At 40.8% G+C, this 21,266-nt stretch overlaps 3 protein-coding genes across 6 annotated transcripts in view; 2 read left to right on the top strand and 1 right to left on the bottom strand.

The window, feature by feature from the left end:
• The window catches only part of IGSF3 (immunoglobulin superfamily member 3), a 121,796-nt gene extending 117,891 nt beyond the window's left edge, over positions 1–3,905 (top strand). For all 3 annotated transcript variants that reach the window (XM_026664061.2, XM_026664062.2, XM_087966614.1), the window contains one exon: positions 1,081–3,905. In XM_026664061.2, coding sequence (XP_026519846.1) covers positions 1,081–1,331 — 251 coding nt within the window. In that variant the 3' untranslated portion in view covers positions 1,332–3,905. The remainder of the gene's footprint in view (positions 1–1,080) is intronic.
• Positions 3,789–14,992, bottom strand: ADPRH (ADP-ribosylarginine hydrolase). The gene is made up of 4 exons (XM_026664064.2): positions 14,838–14,992; positions 12,219–12,564; positions 7,427–7,787; positions 3,789–5,748 (listed from the first exon to the last, which is right to left on the bottom strand). The coding sequence occupies exons 2-4, from the start codon at positions 12,529–12,531 to the stop codon at positions 5,355–5,357; spliced, it is 1,068 nt and encodes a 355-aa protein (XP_026519849.1). The 5' UTR covers positions 12,532–12,564; positions 14,838–14,992; the 3' UTR covers positions 3,789–5,354.
• Positions 14,161–21,266, top strand: part of LOC113409823 (programmed cell death 1 ligand 1-like) — a 60,215-nt gene continuing 53,109 nt past the window's right edge. The window contains exon 1 of one of the 2 annotated variants that reach the window (XM_087966615.1): positions 14,161–14,361. The gene's annotated coding sequence lies outside the window, so the exon portion shown is untranslated. The remainder of the gene's footprint in view (positions 14,362–21,266) is intronic. The other variant, XM_087966618.1, reaches the window with a different exon arrangement.

Below are 21,266 nucleotides of genomic sequence, written 5' to 3' on the forward strand. Positions count from 1 at the left end.
GAAGAATATTAGCACTGCAGGAGCACTGCAGAACGATTTCTGGCACAACATGTTTCTAACAGCCTTATACCTGTTGTATATTAACTGGAATAGCTACTTTTCTGCATCAAAATGTCGTGCAAATTGAGGATTTCCTAACTGAAGTTTCCCTGTTGTAATGCAGAGCTACCCAACCTAAGATCCAGGACTGTACAAATGCCAAAAGCATTATCTTTTGTTTTGCCACCAAACTTTTAATTTGTTTGATATGAGAAAATGCTGTATTAACTTACTAAGGAGCTCAGGACAGTTTTCATGGAGCAGCTTCCAGCTTCACTAAATCAATCGTGTAAGAAAATGACTGATTTAAAATCAGCTAGTGAGTTTCCATTGGAAGGGGTGTAGTTGAATCTGGATCTCTCAGGTCTTAGTTCGACTATACTATCTTTGTTCTCTACAGTCTCTGATATATATTTTTCTTAAAATTACAGGTATGGTACTTTCTCAAAAACAGTACTGTTCTTTTGAAAGAGTATGGCTCTGAGAGCAAAATGAAGCAAAGATCTAAAAATTAATTTCCCTTTGATTGTCAATCCATGACCTGTACATATGGCAATTTATACTTGTTGTTAGTGATTGAGGAATACAGTTGCTAAATTTGAGTATTGTAGTAAACAAAACCTTTTGATTAAAAGAGTTCTATTCACACAGCCCCACTTGGTATATTGCTTCTTAATAGTTGTTTACAAGGGGCGGTTTGGTCTAGCGGTAAAGGCTCTGGACTTTGTAATGACTCTGCTGCAGGAAGATTCCAGTTCTAGTCCTGCCTTTGGCACAGAAGCCATTTGGATGACTTTGGGGCAATCATTGTCTCTCATACTAGGAAGACAATAGCTTTCTTCTGAAGATGTTGCCAAGAAAATTGTGTGGATATTAAAACTGAACTGGAGCTTGTAATTACCAGAAATCAAGACTGACTTAACAAAAACACAGGTGCAGGCACATAGAGGCACAGACTTTCAGACACAAATGTTTATAATATACCGAAAAAAGAAATGTATTGATCTGAAAGTTTATTACTATCCTTTCACTCTTTTTTAGGTTCCTCTCTGCAGTCTGTTATCTGCAACAATGACTCCCTGTTCTACTTCGTATTTTTTTATCCCTTTCCCATTTTTGGCATTCTCATCATCACCATTTTGCTGGTGCGATTCAAAAGCCGAAATTCCAGCAAGAATTCAGAAGGAAAGAACGGGGTCCCTTTGTTATGGATCAAAGAGCCACATCTAAACTATTCGCCCACTTGTCTGGAGCCTCCTGTTCTCAGCATTCATCCAGGAACCATAGATTAAATGGCAGAGCCCTAAGAGAGGTAAAGCTGCATCTGAAACCCAAAGGAGGTCTATTTTGTTGTATTTTTATTCACCATCTGAACTTTTGGATACCAGCTTACCTCTGCTACACTGTTCTGTCACTTTTGGGGCTAAAAGAACTTGAACACCCCAGAATGCCTGTGAAGAACCAGCCAATTGCTACGGGGGATAGAATGTCCATTTGTTCGCTGTATATAATGAATTTTCATACTGTTTTCCTTTTCATCCAATATCATCATTTGTCTTCTGGGCTGTAATTCTGTTGCTCAAGTATGTATTCTTGTATTATGCAGAGGACAGACTCCAGAATGTATTAATTAAGTTGGGCTCTGGTTGTGCCAAAGTGGGGCACTTTATTTTGAGTAAGCTTGTTTTATCAAATGGGCTTGTTTCAGCAGTTACATGTCCTTGGAATGGACCAGAAAAACTGCATATTGCTTTTGAGAAATGAACCTAGGATCACTCCATACTACATATTAAGCAGCATTGTTTCTGCCATATCGGTCTGGATGTTGCCTATTACTTCAGGACTGAAAATGCATATGGGGGAGGGGCTTTGTTTTTAGTTTCAAAAAGAAATTACAGTCCATCAAAAGAGAACTTTGACTTCCCCACGTACAATTGTCTGCCTAATTCCAATGACCAAAAAGGCCCTGGTTTAAATATCCTCCACTATCACACTTAGAGATTGCAGCAGAAAAAAATAGATCCTAATCTTGACCAAAGTTTAAGAAGCAGTGCAGAAGTAAGTGCCTCCTTGTGTGGCCTGGCACTGTAATAACTGTGGAATGTTGAAACAGAGCAGAGAAAGAGCTGACATAGTGACCAACTTCTGTTTCTTACAAATGTTGTGTCCAGCTGCACTGTCTACACAAAGAAGCTTACATCAGGCAAGAAAGGGTATGAATGTTCTTCCTTCCCTCTCATATATGTATATGCTGCTTTGTTATTTCAGCTTTATTTCTTCAGGTATACTAACCTTCATCTTCATTCCACCAGCCTTGCATAAGCCACAGTAAGTGAAAATATGCTGGGCTAAGAACTGTTGTTCTTTCTATGAAAGGCACAGCATTAAGAGACCTTGGTTCAGTTCAGGTGGAATTCCTACTTCAAGTCAAGAGCTCTTTCCATGTGCTGTCCAGGAAAATGCTTGTTATACACGATGGACCAGATCTCTTGTGCCCTGATTCTAGCTGCAGAGACAGGGAAATTTTAAAACTTAAAAAAAATGTACTTACTGTCTTCCTAAAAGTCTTCCTGGCACAGCTGGTTGCTAATTTTCATAAAACAGGTGAATCTGTGTGATTCATAGTGTCAGCTATATATGCCAGCATGTTCTGCTGCCTTGACATGAAAATGGTAAGAAGTGGTAAGAAGATAGCAATACAGCAGGTTTTTCCTCCCTGAAGAGCGAAAACTAATAGCTTTGCTAATTTGTCCTTATTAAAGCAATTTGTGGGAATAACAAACTTGATGAATGGTGCTTTAACACCAAGGTAAAGGTTTTCCGTATGTCAAGAGAAAGACATGCCTGTTATTCGAGCAGTCTTTTTCAACTTGGTGTTTCTGAGATGGGTGGAGACTACACTTTGAATCATTTCCCAGCCAGCAGGGCCTTTGGTTAGGCTGGCTAGAAATAATAGATTTGTAATAAAACACATTTAAAGGACCTTAGGTTGAGGCAGGAGTTCTTAAGGGGGGAAAAAATAATCTAAGCTCCGTGGTTTTGAAAAAAGTCTCCCATCCTTGTAACATTTTAATAAAGCATCCAGAAAGTTCCCAGAGCCAAAACTGCCTCTGCAAAACCTTAATCTTATATAATGTGCAATTTGAGAAAACATATATGGTTTTAGTCTGCCTGCCTATACTGTCTATTCAGAAGAGAGGGGATTTAAAAAGAAACATCTACACACACATACACACTCGAAAGTTCCTAGCTTCTCTGTACAGTTCTGTTGATGTAAAACGTCTTGTACATATACTGCTGGAGGGCAGGAGCTGTAATTGAGTTAAGGTCTTAAAAAGGAAAGGAGGCAGTGGGACAATCCATGCCCTAAACAACATTGTTTCTTATCTTTGCATTGGAAATGTTTTAAATGGACCTAGCAGCATTAATGCTTCCCTACTAGCAATCCTCCTCTGCACACCTGCTTATGGAAAGTTATCCCACAGCGACATCCAGTGGCGAGCTCTCCAATCTGTGGACTCTTGGGAAAGTATATGGATGTCATAAAGCCTCTTAAATAGTGGAAGAATTATCCCACAAGCAGCACCAAGCATCACTTGCAAATGACTTGTCCATTGTGCTGCCAAACTGATTACCAGTTCAGAATGGGCTTTCTTTTTAAAACATGGACACCGCCTGCAAAAAGCTTTCACAAAGCTTTTTGGACCACTCTTTCTCTACCCAGAGAAAAAGAACAAGCTACCTTTGCATGATGTGAGAAAATGTGTTTTTTATTATTATTATTAAAGATAAACTTTGTACCATGTTGCACTAAATGTTTTATACAACACACATGCAAGCTGTAGTAAACTGTGTTAAAATGGTGATTTATTGTCCTGTGTTAATGGTTTTGAACTCTTGACAAAGCTTTTTATTGATACAATCCAGCTATCAATGTGCTGTTTATGTCAAGTTGGATGCAGCAAGCCACAATGTTCTTGCTCTTACCATGGCTTGGCATCACTAGCATGGGCACACAACATAAGCATTGAACAAATGCCTACGGTTACTCATTTGAAGAGAAGGATTTCACTGGTCTCTTCCCCTTTCATTCTGAAAGATAAGATTATGAAGATCTACCTTAACTTGGCTGGAGCTTAGCTGTAATGACAAAAAGAAGATCTGCTTTTCCTTAAAGATTCAACAATGCTGAGGAAGGAATGGGAATCTAAGTTAATGTTGCAGTATATTATTGAAGTTATGCAAAATATCTCTATGCATAGCAATTATCATTTTTTATTCCTTAAGAAATTGTCCTTAAACACATAAGACTTTTTTTTGTAATCTCAGAGCCAGTTTATTCTAATGGTTAAAGCACCAGGCTAGAAACAATGAGACCATGAATTCAAATCCCACTTTTACCATGAAAGCCAGTTGGGTGATTTTGAGTCAGGCATTCTCTCTCAGCCCAACTCACCTGATGGTGTTTTTTGGGGGGAAATAGGAAGGAGGAGTATTAGATATGTTCACTGGCTTAAGTTATTTGTAAATATAATAAAGGCAGGATACAAATAATCTATGAACCACACATCTTCAATCCAACTGGGCCTATTTCAACCAACTCTATTTGGTTGAATGAACAAGTTTGCAAAATACTAAGCAAAACTTAAATGTTATAATTCCTGAGGCCATGGTGTAGCTCACTGCCTGCAAAGATGTCAGTCAAAAGTCCACAGAATATGTATGTATGTACCAACTCTATTTTCCCCACAACAACAACCCTGGGAGGTGAGTTGGGCTGAGAGTGCGCCTGGCCCATAGACACCCAACTGGCTTTCATGGCTAAGGCAGGACTTAAATTGCTTATAGTTATGGCAGCAATTTGAAATGATGGATGACAATAGCTCAGTTGCAGCTAGAGGACTAATGGCTTCTCTGATCATCTAAAATTACAATCCAAAAAGTAAAATTGGAGTAGGGACAATGTTTTATTGATCTACACACTTCCTAAAAAGCCCAGTGCGTGTATCAAAAAGTCTTGTTTCAGATTCTTCTGCTCATTCCTAATACAAACAAAACACAAAAAATTAGAGGTCCCAACTAATTTTACAAATAAAATGAGAGGTATCTTTTTCCCTCTCCCTTTCAGCTAAACGTTACATTATACTCTAAGTCTTAGTTTTTTTAAGGACATGATGACGTTAGATCTTTCAGTATTTACTGAATAACTTCAATCACAATCTAGATATATTCACTATTCACATTCTTTTATAAGTTCACAAGTAAGTATTTGGTTTTGCTGAATTTTAACAGTTGCTTTATCTCTAGCACTACATTTAGGTAGTCAAGCTGAGATGATAGAGTTCCTCAGCCACTTTTTCCAGTCTGTCTTTGTATTCAATATTTTTATAGTTTTTTTCACTAACTCCTTTGAAGCCATACATTGCCCCCCACCAGCATGCAGCAATCACCGCAGTAGAGTCACTGTCCCCACCATGAAAGAAACTCCTAAGAGCTAACTCGGTCCAGTTCTCAGAGCCCAGGATGGCATCATAGGCAATCATAGGTGCATCATGGCCACTACTGCCTCCCCACCCAGAGAAACTCAAGGAAGTGTAGAATTCATCTCTCTCTTTCACGCCAAATACTTTAGGGAAGGAAGGAGGAGAGATCCCATCTGAGATGCCTCTGATTTCCAGGTATCTTTTCCACTGGCTTTCAAAGTAGTTCCTGTGAAATAGAAATGCAAAGCTTCTGTTGATAAGTTAGATTTATGTAAATTAATGAATTTGTATTAAAACTCTAACCACACCACCTTCCCACTTGATAGCTGGAAGATTATGGAGGAAAACTGAAATCCAGTGTAACAAGAAAATTCCAGTTAGAAAATGTTGTCTTATATCAGGGGTGTCAAACTCAATTTCATTGAGGGCGTGGCTGACTGGGTGGACATGGCCAGCTTTTCTGCCACTCCCCAAACTGCTGGCATGTTTCTCCTCATTGGATATACGCCACACTGGCCTGGTCTTTCCTCTTTGCACTAGGTAGACTGGGCCAAAGCCATGCTGGCCTGATCTCGCTTCACACCGGGTACACCAGGCTAAAGCTACACTGGCCTGATCATTCTTCACACTGGGTAGACCAGGCCGGTCTTTCCTCTTCGCACTGGGTAGACTAGGACAGCCCCACAGGCCTGGAGTTTGACATCCCTCTTAGATGTATAAAATATAAAAATGGACCTGGTATAGAAGGATTAAGGCATAAGTTATCAAATAGCGTCTAGAAAGATACGCAGATCAGCAATGAAAGCAGCATAACTTGGCTTTGCCCATTACCTATAGAATACATATTGCATACAGTTTTGGTCTCCACAATATAAAAAAGATGTTGAGCTTCTAGGAAGTGCAGAGAACAACAAAGATGATTTGGGGACTGGAAGCTAAAACGAAAAGAATGATTGCAGGAATTAGGTATGTCTAGTTTAATGAAAAGGACTAAGGGTGACATGACAGCAGTCTTCCAATATCAAAGAGGCTGCCCCAAGAAGTGGGGGTCAACTTATTCTCCAAAGCACCTGAAGATACAACAAGAAGCAATGAATGAAAACTAATCAAAGGGAGATGCAACCTAGAACTAAGGAAAAATTTCTTGACAGAACGTGGCATGGTGGCCCAACATTTAAGATGCTGGGCTTGTCGACTGGAAAGCTGGCAGCCCAGATTCAAGACCTGAGCACCATGTGACCACGAGGGTCCCTCTGTCACCCTAGTTCCTGCCAAACTAGCAATTTGAAAGCATGCAAGTGAGTAAATAAATAAGTACCATGGAGTGCTGTTACCTTCCCTGATGCCAGGGTCAGGGATGCGGGTGCCAGGAAGCCAACATTTGTTTCAATCCAAATGTGGGAAGGTAAGAGCACTGTGTGACATCATGCTAGCTACATGACTGTCTTCGGTCAGGGCTGACTCAATGGCCTTGAAACGGTGTCCCCTATAGTTGGCAACGATTAGCGGATTATTCTAAATCTGCAAACTATTTTAGAACTATCAGTGGAATGGCTTGCCTTCAGAAGTTGAGGGTGCTCCAATACTGGAGATTTTTAAAGAGATTGGACAAGCATTTGTCTGAAATTGTATAGGGTTTCCTGCTTGACCAGGGGGTTAAACTAGAATTTCTTCCAACTCTTATTCTGTTCTTCTCTCTTCCATTCTGGAACTCTTGTGTTCTCCAGTTGAGAGTTCAAATAAGGAAAGTGTGTATACTACTCATAGATTATCCTTTTGTTCCAAATTATCTATGTGCGTTGTCTGAACAGAATATATTTAATGCTTGCTCAGCTCTGTAGTCACAAAAATATCAGATTTGCTTAAGACTTTCAACTATTAAGATCACAAATACTCATGCTTACCAATGCTCCAAATTTTTATTTACAAAGCAGCCAGACCTCTGGATATAGGCCTTTGCTTTAGGGATCACCTCCATTAGCCCTTTTCCCCACTCCTTTATTGGTTTGTGATTCACAGCATAGGAAGTAAAAAGAGCAGATGCAAGGGATCCAAGATAACCAGTAGGATGATGGTGAGTCATTCGTCCACTCTCAATACTGACTGTAATTAATGTTTCCAGGTCTTCTGGATGACAAAATCTTAGTCCAATGCACATTGATCTCATGGCAGCTCCACACCCTCCTCCCCCTTCACAGAAACTAGGTATCCAGCTATGTGAGTCATCTGGATCCAAATTCATAGCATAATGCATGCAAGTATTACCTGTGAAAGATGGAACATTGTATCAGAACAGCAGGCAAAACAATAAAACGTTAAACATTAAGCAGGAAGAAAAAACAATAAAATTAAACACTAGAAATAGAGTTTAGACCAAAGTTTTCCAACAACATAGCTCCAAATTATTTAGTGCCATTATCAAAAAAAATTTCTCTGAATAAACTTTTGCTATGCCTGACTTCTTACACAATGTAAGACACTCTGAGTGTCTCTAAATGTTTTCTTATAAGACCCATTATGCTTACTCAATCTAGCCAATGTTGCCTGAAGATAAGGGCTGCACTTCTAACATGTTTTAAAAATACAGAATGGAGAAGCCTAGTTCACAAAAGTAGCAGTTAGTGATAGTGAAGCTACTGAACTATAATGGAAAAGTGTGCAAAAAAGGATGTCAAAACTAGCAACCCATTTCAATACAAACCCACTCTTGTATAAAAGCCTGTTTTACCACTATGAAACTGAAAATTGTTAATGCTATTCATAAATCTAAACAGTCTTAACAATATTGGTAAAGCAAGTAAGTTGAAGAAGCAAATAATGTAATAATTACAAAAAGTATAATTAACATAATAAACAATCTGAGGATGTAATTAGATGCACACTGAAAGCTGTGGGAGCTAATTCTGACTACATACAGAATAAAGAATATATAGTATATAAATCAAAAGATGTAAGTGGGAAACCCTTTACATTTATACCAAAATATGCATGTATTACACCTAGAAGACAAGAATTCACTTTTTTTCCAACACCTTCATTACTCAGTATAGCTTAAATGAAAATTCAGAGAATCGTTACACATTTAAAAGAGAGAAAGGGGGGGGGGATTATTTGACAACTTCTTTATTTCTGTATTTTTAATCAACATGTTTTTAGGTTCCACACAATGAAAATATCTTTAAGAAATCCAGCAAAGAACTATAGAGAAGTCCAAAGTATCTTTTGGGAGTAGAGGCAGTCAAATCTCCCAATATCAATTGCTAAAAACCTGCATGGGAGAATGTTATTGGACTTCTCACAGGCTTTGGTTAGCAATGGTGGAAGCAGAATGAAGTACTTGTATGGTTGGAGCTTAATGGTCTATAGTAGACATCTTCTAGTTTTCAAAATCATAAGACAGGGTGGTTCACACAGAACTAAACCAAGACTTATTCCCTATCATTGTACAGAACAGAACAGAGAATGATGTAAGTTACAGAAATGCATAAGAATTAGAGAACTGTTTAACAGTGGAACTAATTACTCAGAGCGGTGGTAGGCTTCACATAACTGAATACGTTTAAACGAAGTCTGGACAGGCATTATCTGGAGGCATTTTTAATGTAGTTTGTATTAAAAAGAGAATCAACGTCACTATCTCTATATGACCACTGCCAGTTCTATAATCAAATAAATCAAATCAAATCAAATGTTTACCGTCAATGCACAACATGTGTACAATGAAATTGAAAACCCTTTAAGAGCTGAAAGGTATATACAATGTATTTTTGTAAAGGAGAATGTGAGTTAATTTAATAACGTGTAGTCTTCTATGGTTAAAAAAGGGGGAAAAACAACTTTAGGTTGACAAAATACTTTAGATAAATTACTTCACTAATGTAATCTGATCCCGAAGAAACGTTTCTACCTAGTTACCAAGAATTTACAAAGCAAGGTTATTTTGCAAGTTTTTCTGAAGGTCAGAGCAATAGGAGGAATTTCCCTATGCCTTGTCCAGAAGGGGAAAATCCCTATGATTTGCAGAGTTTCAGGCTTCTAAAACAACAAGGTAGTTTACAGATATATACATTTCTCAAGAACTGAAAGCCTGCAAGCTACTCTACAAGGAGCTGCAAGAAGCCCAAACCATGGACATGGACTTTTCTAAAGGTCATTTAAAACTGTTCTTTGTATTTCAGCTTAATTTGGAAGTTTTCAGGGGAATGATGGGACAGCATGCATACTTTTCACACAACCCATCCTCAGTTATATTTTTCAAAGTAGTTCTTATCTGAGCACTACATCCGTGGTGCATAACCTGAGGTTAATACATTTTAGGTGTTCCCAGAATCCCCCCACAAGTAGTCACTGGGTTCTTAATTTTAATGAGCTATGAGCAGAACAGAACAGAAATGTTTAAATGACATAGAAACACATCAGTTTAATTGCATTTTATTTGTTTGATTTTCTTTGCACTTTCCATTTCTCCTGATTTTCTTGTGGTACAACCCTTGCTTCTTTTAGAGGTTGTTGTTTTTTTTTACTCTCTTTTATAATAGCAATAGCAATAGCACTTAAGCCTTATATATCGCTTTACAGGGCTTTACAGCCCTCTCTAAGTGGTTTACAGAGTCAGCATATTGCCCCCAACAATTTGGGTCCTCATTTTACCCACCTCGGAAGGATGGAAGGCTGAGTCAACCTTGAGCCTGATGGGATTTGAACTGCCAAATTGTAGGCAGCTGGCTGCAGAAGAAGTAGATTGCAGTACTGCACTCTAACCACTGCGCCACAGAGGCTCCTTTATAAGCTCCTTTATTTTATATATAAGCTGATTAAAGACTTGTTTGGATAAAAGGGATATATCAATTTAAATAAATTTATAAATATAAATGTAAACATCTATTCAGTAAAATTCAAAAGGCAAGCACACATTGCATGAAGCCAAACTCTGGATTCTTGGGTTTGGGTATTGTTCTTTGTGTGTAGACTACTGCAGTAGGCTCTATATTGGCCTGTCATTGAAGACCATTTGAAAGTTTCAACTGGTAGAGCAGGGGTGTCAAACTTGATTTCTTTGAGGGCCACATCAGGGTTGTGTTTGACCTCGGGGACTGGGGTGGGTGTGGCTAGGGTGGACATGACCAGCTTGACAACACTCATGTCGGGGACACCCGTGACCCAAGTGTTCTGCCAGAAAACGGGCTCCCAAGCTCTGTTTTCGGCTGGGATGGCCTCCTGCAACCCTCTGCCAGCAAAAACAGAGGTGGGGGGGGGATTTTCGCTGGCAGAGGCACTGTGGGCTGGTCCTTTGCTGTTTCTAGGGTGACCCCGCAGGCCAAATCTAAGCACCCCGTGGGCCAGATCTGTTCCCCAGGCCTTGAGTTTGACACCCCTGTGATAGAGAATGTGGCTGCATAGGTAACAAATAGTGTGTCACATATAATACCACTACTGTGTGAGCTGCATTAGTTACCAGTGTGTTTCAGGGTACAGTTCATGGTCCTCACTGTCACCCTTAAAGCCCTATATGGCTTGGAACTGGGTTACTACACACACACACACACACACACACACTTCACCAAGTCACTTGGCTGAGATAGTTGACTATAGAAATTAAATAAATAAATGGCTGATGAACCATGATTTGTCAGTTAGCAGGATATATTACTGTAGCCTTAAACAAATGGGAACTTAACCAATAATATAGTAATCCCCTCATCACAACTGTATCTCCAAGGCAGCTTTTGGTTGCTTTCTGAAAAATCAGTGGAAAACAATCTAATCTTGGGAAGAAGGCTGTCCCAAAGGAGGAGGAGTCACAGCTGATAAAATCTGTTTCTACAATATAACGGTCAAATGAACACAGAAACTGCCCCCTTTCACATTGGGAAAAGATGGTCCATTAGTTATTCTAAGCCACGTTGGGCCTTTCAATGGAATTACCACACCCAGAATTGCACGTGGAAGAGAACGATAAACAGTGCAACTCTCACAATAGAGACTTTGCATGAGAAAACTAAGAGACTCCGATTACTATAAAAACCACTGCATTCTGGACCAATCAAAGTTTTCCAAGATCTTCAATATATTTGATGGGAAAGCAAAATGCCACAATATACTTGAACCAAATTTTGGTATGTTCTATGGATAGACTGAAGAGATTAACATTCCCTTAGATGTTTGTCCTGATTAAGAGAAGGAGCTATATTGAAGAGAAGAGAAATAGCTAACTATGCTAGGAGGAAAGATTGAGTAATGAGATAAATATTTGGCTAGATCTCGCCTTAGCTTACAATTTTATGATTTTGAGTCCATTTCATTCTTATATCTCTGCTAACCTCCTACATGCTGCTATTCTCTGGATTGGTTAGTCATTAAGTCCCATCATTCACAATCAACATACCCAGTGCCCTGAGAGAGTGGAGGTGTTTATTCCAAACCATCTGGAACCACATGGTATGATCCCTCTAATAAGATCTGACTGGAAAAAAGTAAATCGAATATGAACTGTGGCTACTAAAGCATCCAATGGTTTTCAACAATTGTAGCCAGAAATGGTTCTGCAGGTTGCAAGAAACAAGAATCATAAAAAAGGCCGATAAGCAGAGTTGTAAATGGAGCTTTTCCAATAGTGAAGCAGAATACACCTGGCAAAGCATGACATTTGAGAAATACTATTTGACTCATTCCCATGGAAACATTTTAAATATATACCTGGAGCTCGTCCAGCCATGTCACTCATACAATCCCTGTAATTCGTTGCAAGGAGTTTGTACAAGTGGGACAAGTCTGGGTTTTTGCCAGCAGCAACCAAGGCTTCAGCAGTAGCCAAGTGCATAATGGTGTCATCGCTGACCTTCCAACCTTTTATGTCAAGATGGTCCACGCCACCCATTTTGGCTACTTCGTTGTGAATTTTCTCGCCGCTTTTTTGGAATTCCCATTTTGCATTACAAAAGCCTAGGGCATCTCCAGCTGCACTCAACACCATGGCAGCCACATAGTTCTCCAACAGGCCAGAACACATGTTGTGTTGACACAATAAGATTAAAAACAAAATCTGAAATAAAAACAAGTAAAAAAGCACACTATGATTTACCAAGACAAATCAATTGCATAAATTTCAATTGTTTTATGGTATTCGGTATCTTTTTTATATAATTACTTAGACAAACACTTAAAAATGATTTAGAAAAAATGCTTAAGAACTTAAACAAAAGATATAATCAAAGCTCCTGTATACTATTCACTAAAGCAGCATACAGATGCTTTGTTTAGATTTCTGCATGAATTTGAAAGGAAAAAAAATTGAAAGAAAAATGACTGTTTAATGAGTCATTTCATACAGAAACCTTAAAAAAAGTATAGGCTGATTTATGAATAATACAAAGATTTTGCGGTCAGGAGGTGCAAAGCCCAAATAATGCTCATTCTCACTTACTGAGAGCAGGTATTATTCACAACCAATGGGGGGAAATTGTATATAGTTTAATATATACTGTCTCATGTATGAAACAATACTAACAAATAAAAGGTAGATTTTAAATGAGACCATTTAAAATAAAGAAATTATTTCAATTCTTTCTAGAGCCTGACATGAGGTCAATCATCTCCTTTCTAACAGTAACTACCAGTAGATAGTGAAATAAGTTCCTGGTTCATTTTATCCCAATGAAAAAGGATAGTTTTCCCATTTTTGTTTGTGTTGCACACATTTAGAAACCCGCCCCCCCAAAATCAAAACAAAACAAATCCCAAAGTTAGAACCAGATATAAGTCAATAGCACCCTAATCAGTTTTGCTATATATATGGGTGATTTTTAAAATATTGTGTATGTGTATGTGTGGTATGTTGAGAACATATTTGAAATCTTATCTGTTCTCAGTATGTATCTCAAATGTAATTTTATCAGTGCTTCCAAATCAAATCCATGATGAAATTCAGGTTGCAAAATAGTACTGTCGAAACGATTCTGTGCAATGCACAATATTGCAACATATCCTAAGATTGTCATGTTCATTTGGGGAAGGAAGATTGGTACATAACAATCCTGCAGAGTATTCTAGTGGTTTTCTCTTAAAAACAAAACAAAACAGTCTTGCAGCAGAGGCAATGTCAACCCTGCCCTTTTATGAGTTTGCCCCGTGTACAAAGACAGATTAATTCAATAACCAAGTTAAGAAGAGGTGAAGCGGAAGCTACTAAAGCACCGGGTCTTCAAACGTGGCAAGTTTTGACTTGTGGACTCTCAAAATTCCTGAGGTAACATGACTGGAGGAGGAATTCTGGGAATTGAAGTCCACAAGTCTTAAAGCTGTCAAGTTTGAAGACCCCTGTACTAAAGGAACTAGTGCTCCGAAAAAAAGGAACCCTCAATAAGTGAAGCTGTGAAGTTTATGAAAAGGCGTTGTTATTGGGAGGAGAGAGATCGAGTCAACTGTAAAGATGCCGCCTAGTGTTTCTGTGATAGGCACCTCGAGGCTCGTTTAGCCTGCCACTAACTTAAGCAACAAGATAAGGGACAGTACCCAACTCTAGTCTAGAGGATTAAGCAATAGTTTCGGAGACCAAGTGCACAATTCTCCAGGTATCGTCGTAAGTCCCTATTTCTATTGTGGCTTTCGTCAAGCCGAATAAAAAAAATATAAAAAAACAGACAAACACAAATCGTTCGGTTTCTCCTGCTCGCCACTCCGGGTTCTTTGCTAGCAACGCCCCGGATACCTGAGTCCCAATTCCGTCCTACGGAGCCGGCAGCAACCGCTGTCCAAAACGCCCTGTCTAGGCCGAGTCCTGCTTGAGGAGAATTGGGGTCCTGCCCACCGCCCCCTCCTTCGCGCATAAGCTCCCGAAGGGGTAAGTGGGGCGTCTCCGCTCTCCGCTGGTTTCACAAACCGCGGACTTGGTTTTATACCCCGATCTTCCGCTTTCTGTCAGCCTTAACCGTGGGTATTGTCTTTTGCTACAATCGCTAGGAGCAAACCCTTAAAAACCCCGGAGGGGGGGGGGTTATTTCCGAAAACACGTGACCTTCATTTAATAAAAATCCACATCATCAGATTTGCTGCGGTACTAATAATCATCCTTGCTTATTAAGGACCAGGGTCCCTTAAGTAAGACGCTTACTTAGGCTATCACCCAATGTCTGTTTGCTTAGGAGCAGGTTCGGGGGTAAGGTGTGGGAAGGGACTTATATACTATTATCCTAACCAGAAAAATACAGACATTCGGGAAAAATAGTGAAGGGAACAAGGACACACACACCCGTTAATCTGGGTTACTACCAGGCCCTACCTTGGGTTATTTTAAATAGGTGACTCAGCCATACTTACAATGACACTCTACGAATGACAGCGATTGAAACCCGAAAGAAAACGGGGGCGAGAAGCCGCGGTGGCGGCTAATCTAAAGCCGCGGGTGGCAGTAAGGCAAAGCTGCAGCCAGTTCTTGGGGAACCGAGTTTGACGAAGGGCGCCGAAAAAGAAGTTTCTCCAGGTCAAACGATCGTCGCTTTGCTTCACGGGAAGTTTTGTTTGGATGTCGTTTGGGTGGCAGAAAGCGAAACCCAAGTTAAAGTTGCAGTCCTACAGGCACTCTCTCTCTATATATATTATATATATAAGACTGAGAAGTAGCCAAGCGGATGGGGCGTTGGTGGAAGCCTTCCATTTTCCTCAGCTAATTTCCTCTGGTCTCTAAACATAGAAACGAACACATGGAGTTTCCTCCTTCCTATCCTCCGTCCCTCCCTCCCTCCTTCCTTCCTTCCTTCCTGAAAAGGGTTTATTGCACACCTCATTCAGATAGACTTGATAGAAAGGAGGATGTTCCACAGGTTTGTTTCTGTGTTTGGTGATCAGAAAAGTCTGCTTAGCTGAGGAAAATGAAAGGTTTCCACCAATACCCAATAAAATTTATTGGCTGTCCATATATAATTTTTTTTTTTTTTGCTGTCCATCTTACCATTAGGGTAACTCTGAGCAGCTTAGTTACTGTACATTTAAGCTAAAACAAGAAAGGTTAAAAACAAACATTAAAACCAAAGATACACAGGGAGAGGACAGAGTGTATATAAAATCATACATTGCAATGTCCTACCTGTCAGTGAATACTTCAGCTTCAACCATAACAACACAAGAGCACACAATAGATACAAACTCAAAGTAAACCGCACCAAACTTGATTGCAGGAAATACGACTTCAGCAATAGAGTGGTCAATGTCTGGAATACTCTACCCGACTCTGTAGTTTCTTCCCCAAACCCCAAAAACTTTAACCTTAGACTGTCTACTATTGACCTCACCCTTTCCTAAGAGGTCTGTAGGGCGTGCATAAAGCGCACCAACGTGCCTACCGTCCCTGTCCTATTGTTTCTCTTATTCTTTTATTTTTCTTATATGTACCCATTTCATGTATTCACAACTATGTATACACTTATACTTATTATCTTGTAAACAATTGGCAAATCAAATAAATAAAATAAATAAAGTGTGGGGCAGATGGGATCTGTTATTACTCAATCAACTACCTCTATTGTGCTCTTTCCCCATTGGAGTCCCAAGCTGATGGGGCAAAGCCTTGTCTTTAGCCTCTTACAAAACGATAGGAGAGTTGGGCCCAGTGGTGGGATTCAATTTTTTTTACTACCGGTTCTGTGGGTGTGGCTTGGTGGGCGTGGCAGGAGAAGGAGACGGTAAAATCTCCAGTCAAAGGTGGTATTTGCCGGTTCTCCAAACTACTCAAAACTTCCGCTACGGATTCTCCAGAACTGGTCACAACCTGCTGAATACCACCTCTGGTTGGGGCCAACCTCACATGGATGGGTGGGGGAGAACAGGATGTTCCAGAGGGCAGGAGCAACAGTAGACCCTCCTGGACCCTCCTCTAAGAAATCCCTAGATTTCCATGAAGGGAAGTACTAATAGAGCAACTTTCCATATTTTTAAGCTAAAACTTTACATTTATTTTTCTCCAACGGTATAAGATGTAACAAATAATTTTAAATCAAATGTAAACATTTAGATTAAAATTTCATTTTTAATTTAAAAATAAACTGTATGCTGCCTACCCCTTCAGAGAGAATGCTATAATTATTTTACAATATACTCATACAAATAAAAATGGAAGATAAAATAAAATTAAACCACAAAGAAGGTCACCTGACTTTAAAGGCCTGGTCTCTTTGACAAATAGATTGCATACTGACCACCCTCAAGTGCCAGATATACAAATCCCTCATAGCAGTTATGTCACAAGGGTGGGGCAGGCTTTTGCCACAGATTTCAATAGTTTACTGATGATGAAATCTTTCAGATTATCAGGCCCTAAACCAGTGGTTCCTAAAGTGGGCGGTACCGCCTCCTGGGGGGGTGGGATGCCTTAGGGGGCGCTAAGAGGCAAGGGGGCCAGCAGGGGGAAGCTAAGAGGTGGGGGGGACTGGAGGTGGGTGCAGGGTGCAATTCAGGGGTGGGATTCTACCAGTTCTCTCTCTCTCTCTTTCCCTCTCTCAGGCTTACCCCATTGACTGTTGCACCGGAGTGGTGCAAGGGGTTCAATGGGGTAAGCAACCCTTCCAAGCCAGCCAGTTTGCGCAGGCAGCCAGCCACCTCACTGCGCAGGACTTGCGCCGCGTGATGCCCAAAGAGCTGCCAGTAGTGGCGGGGGAAGGATGCCCTGTCGGTGCAAAGTGGGTGGGCGAGCGGGAGTGCATGGGCGCGTGCACAGGAATGGACTGGGGGGGGGGGAAAGCAGCGCTGGTTTTTTTTCCCCCCAAGCTGGGAAAATTGGGGAGAGGATGGCGGGGGGAGATGAACAGGCTTATACCCTTTCCCCAGTTGCAATACGGATTAAGGGGTCTCTTGCACCCATCCACCCACCCACTCACTCCAGGGTCTGGGACACCCCACCCCACCCCCAGCAGCCTTCTGTAGCTTGGCAAGGGGCGCATGTGCATGGAGGCTGAATTGGGGCTAGGGGGCAAGGGTGGGGGGGAAACAGCTTGCACCCTTTCCCCCCCACTCCGCTCGGACTTGCTTTGGCAGGTCTCTCCGATGCAGCAGGATCAATGGGATGGCACCTAGAACACAGCAGTGGTGGCATGTTTGAAAAGTAGAGCAAAGCCAGAGGCCAGTAATTTTTGCTGCAAAGAACCACAAAAGCTTCTGGGATGTGCACAAGAAGGGACACACATGTCAGTGCAATTCAGCAACATAAAATAAAGAAATACAAATAAAACATCAACAAGAATCGGCAAAGCATCTCTGATTAGATTCTATTCACTACAAGAATCTAATCAGAGATGCTTTGTCGATTCTAGTCCAATGACCTGCTCCAGAAGGGTTAGGAGTATATGTGTGTGTGTGTGTGTGTGTGTGTGTGTGTGCGTGGCTGTCAAAACTCCAAAAACAGGTCAAGTAGCTCTGGGGAGGCTAGTCATAAATTAGAACACTTGCTAAGCAACCAGCCATTAAGTGAGGACCACTTGTATTTGGTTTGCCAGTCACCTGGCCATGCCCACCCAGTCGCATGACCACCAAACCATACCTACCCGGTCATGTGACCAGCAAGCCACGCCCACCCAGTCACATGACCAGCAAGCCCCACGTACCTAGTCACATGACCAGCAAGCCACACTCACCCAGTCATATAACCAGCAAGCCACACTTCAAATTAGGCCATGCCCACACAAATTTGAATCCTATCCCCGGGTGGGGAGCACCAAGGATGAGTTTGTAGCACCAAGGGGGCGGTGGACTGAAAAGGTTTGGGAACCACTGCCCCAAACCATTATGGGTTTTAGGACAAATATTACCACAGTTTAAATTTGGCCTGCTAAGCAACTAGTAACCATCTTTCAGTTCAGACACCATGTCATCTTGGTACTTTGCATAGGTTAGTACTGTATTGAAACCAGCGGTGGGATTCAAATTTTTTTACTACTGGTTCTGTGGGCATGGCTTGGTGAGCATGGCAGGGGAAGGATGTTGTAAAATCTCCAGTCAGAGGTAGTATTGGCCGGTTCTCTAAATTTCCACTACCGGGTCTCCAGAACTGGTCAGAGCCTGCTAAATACCACCTCTGATTGAAACCCACCTGCAACTTCTAGAGATTTCAAATGTTGTCCCTTTTAGAGGATTTTGCAAACACAGGATGTGATCAGGACATGACTGGTTGCTGTCAAACCTGACTGGATCAGCAAAGATCATAGCTGACAGAGCTGTGGAAATGTTCAACACCTTTGAGAATATGCTGAATGTCATTCCCCGGGATTCCTGCTGGATTAGCTCTCATAATCTGTACACTTTAAATCTAAGTGTATGTATGAAAGAGTGTTACTCCTCCCGGTCTCCTCCTCCTCCTCCTCCTCCTCCTCCTCCTCCTCTTCTTCTTTCATAGTGGCACGAGGGTGGAGGAAGTTTCTCAGAGGAAACTTGAAGTTTCTGTTTTCCCTCCATTCTGCTTAACAGGGAATCCCCAAAGGATTTAGCTTTGAAAGAAGCTAAACACGCCCTGGCTTACTTATTGATATATCAAAGGGAAATTCTCTAGCCTCTTTCTCCAGCAAGATTTCAAAGTACCCAGTGACTCTGGAAAATAGTCCAAAACACTTTGAAGAATCTAGAAGTTCTGGAAGTTGCTTCTAGTTTGGGTAGGAAACATTATACTTGGTAAGGATATCCTAACGCTAATCTTCTCTTTTTCTAATAAATTCCTTGGAAATTTGGAAGATTCTTCTGAAGGGAAATTTGGAAGATTCTCTGGCCACCTTGGGATTCAATAGATTAAGGCTGTAGTTGTAGCTTGTTTAGCTTATGCCTAAAGCCAGTATTGGCCTTGTTTCATTAAAGGTATATTTGTTTTTCTGATGACTTTATATGTTTATTATGTGTCAGATTTGAGGTTATTTTTTTGTCTTATAATGGAGGACCCATACAAAGAAAGAAACTGGTACATTAATAATACATATATATTTGAACAGACTTCAATCTATACATTCAGATTTGAACAATACATTTTCAAAAATGTAAATTAATCACAGTTTATAAAATTTTAAATTTTAAACATTTCCAGAAGAACAGCTGTGTTTTGTTTCATAAAAAAAATCTGTAGTCTTAAAACAAATGTTGCTATTGTTACAAGTTTATGAGGTTCATAGTTCATTTCATCATATTTGTGGAGCAATAACCTGAGACTAGAGTTGTATGAGAATAAATTTTCATGGAGATTTGTAGTGGAACAATAATTATACATAGTTGATATGAGTGAATAATCATGATCGGCTGCTTTAAGAAGGTTGTTTGGTATGTGGGTCATAAAACATGTTTGCTTTAATATTCTCTATTGAATGAAGTGCTTGCTTGCTGATCCCATGATCAATGAAGGAAAAGTTTACATCAGTGGTTGATCAACTGAATCAGAAAAAGGAGAGGCAGTTGGGAATGTGTGATTACAATTAGCAAACGGGAAATTATGAAAGTTTAGGCAAGACAAACTAAATGCACAGGTATAGCATGTTTCTCCAAAAATAAGACCTATCCTGAAAATAAGCCCCAGCCAGATTTTTAAGCATGTGCCTAATATAAGCCCTATCCCAAAAATAAGCCCTAGTGAAGATTGTCATCAGCCCAGGTGGGACTGTGCATGGTCAACACTGGAGGCAGCGAGGGCATGGGGGCAATGGGGTCCAGTACCAGCCATAGCCTTTGCAGAGTAAGTAAGTTGATTACCCATCCCAGCAACTGGTGGAGGCAGAGGCAGGAGGGAGACAGGCAATCCGGATGCGCTGCAGGAAAGCTGAGAGTCAGTGGGCTGGAGCAGGTGGATGGCTACGGGAGGCTCGTCTTCATGTGGCAGCATCAGCAGAAAACAGAGGCAGAGATACAGGAAGAGAAGGCAGACAAACCTGATGCTCCACGTGCACCACAGGCAAGCCAAGAGACATGAAGACAAGCCTCTTGTGGTTGGCCGCCCACTCTAGCCCACCAACTTTCTGTTTTCCCATGGCCTGCACAGTGCGTCCAGATTGCATGCTTCCACCCTGCACCTCAGCCGCTGTCTGCTGCTTGGACAGGTAATCAGCCCCCACAATCAGCAGGCTACAGCTGCTCGGGACACCATCAGCCCCCGTGTGCTTGCCACCTTTTGTCCACACACTGTGGGGATTGGGGCGCCCAGCAGGGCTGATCATCCTGAAATCGTGTTTCCCTAGCACTTATTTTGGAGCAACCCCCCCCCCCCCAATAAGACCAGGTCTTATTTTTGGGAAAACATGGTAGTATAAGTAATACCTAGCTCAATAGTAGTAACTGTGTAAGGGACCTTAGAGTCCTAGTGGGAAATCACTTAAATATGATCCTGCAGTGTGCTGCAGCTGCCAAAAAAGCCATCACAGTTCTAGGCTGCATTAACAGAGGGATGAAATCAAGATCACATGAAGTGTTAATACCACTTTATAATGCCTTGGTAAGGCCGCACTTGGAATACTGCATCCAGTTTGGGTTGTCATGACGTAAAAAAGAAGTTGAGATTATAGAAATTATATAGAGAAGAGCAGCAAAGATGATTAGGGGATTGGAAGCTAAAACATATATGCTGGAATTGGATATGTCTAATTTAATGAAAAGAAGGACTATGGATGACATGATAGCAGTGTTCTAATATCTCAGGGGTTTCCACAAAGAATACGGAATCGATCTATTCTCCAAAGCAGGACAAAATGGATAGAAACTAATCAAGGAGAGAAGCAACCTAGAATTAAGGAG

This window comes from Notechis scutatus, chromosome 5 (genome assembly GCF_049901735.1).
Source record: "Notechis scutatus isolate UNSWTSFEM ecotype Mainland chromosome 5, rNotScu1.2, whole genome shotgun sequence".
NCBI lineage: Eukaryota > Metazoa > Chordata > Lepidosauria > Squamata > Elapidae > Notechis > Notechis scutatus.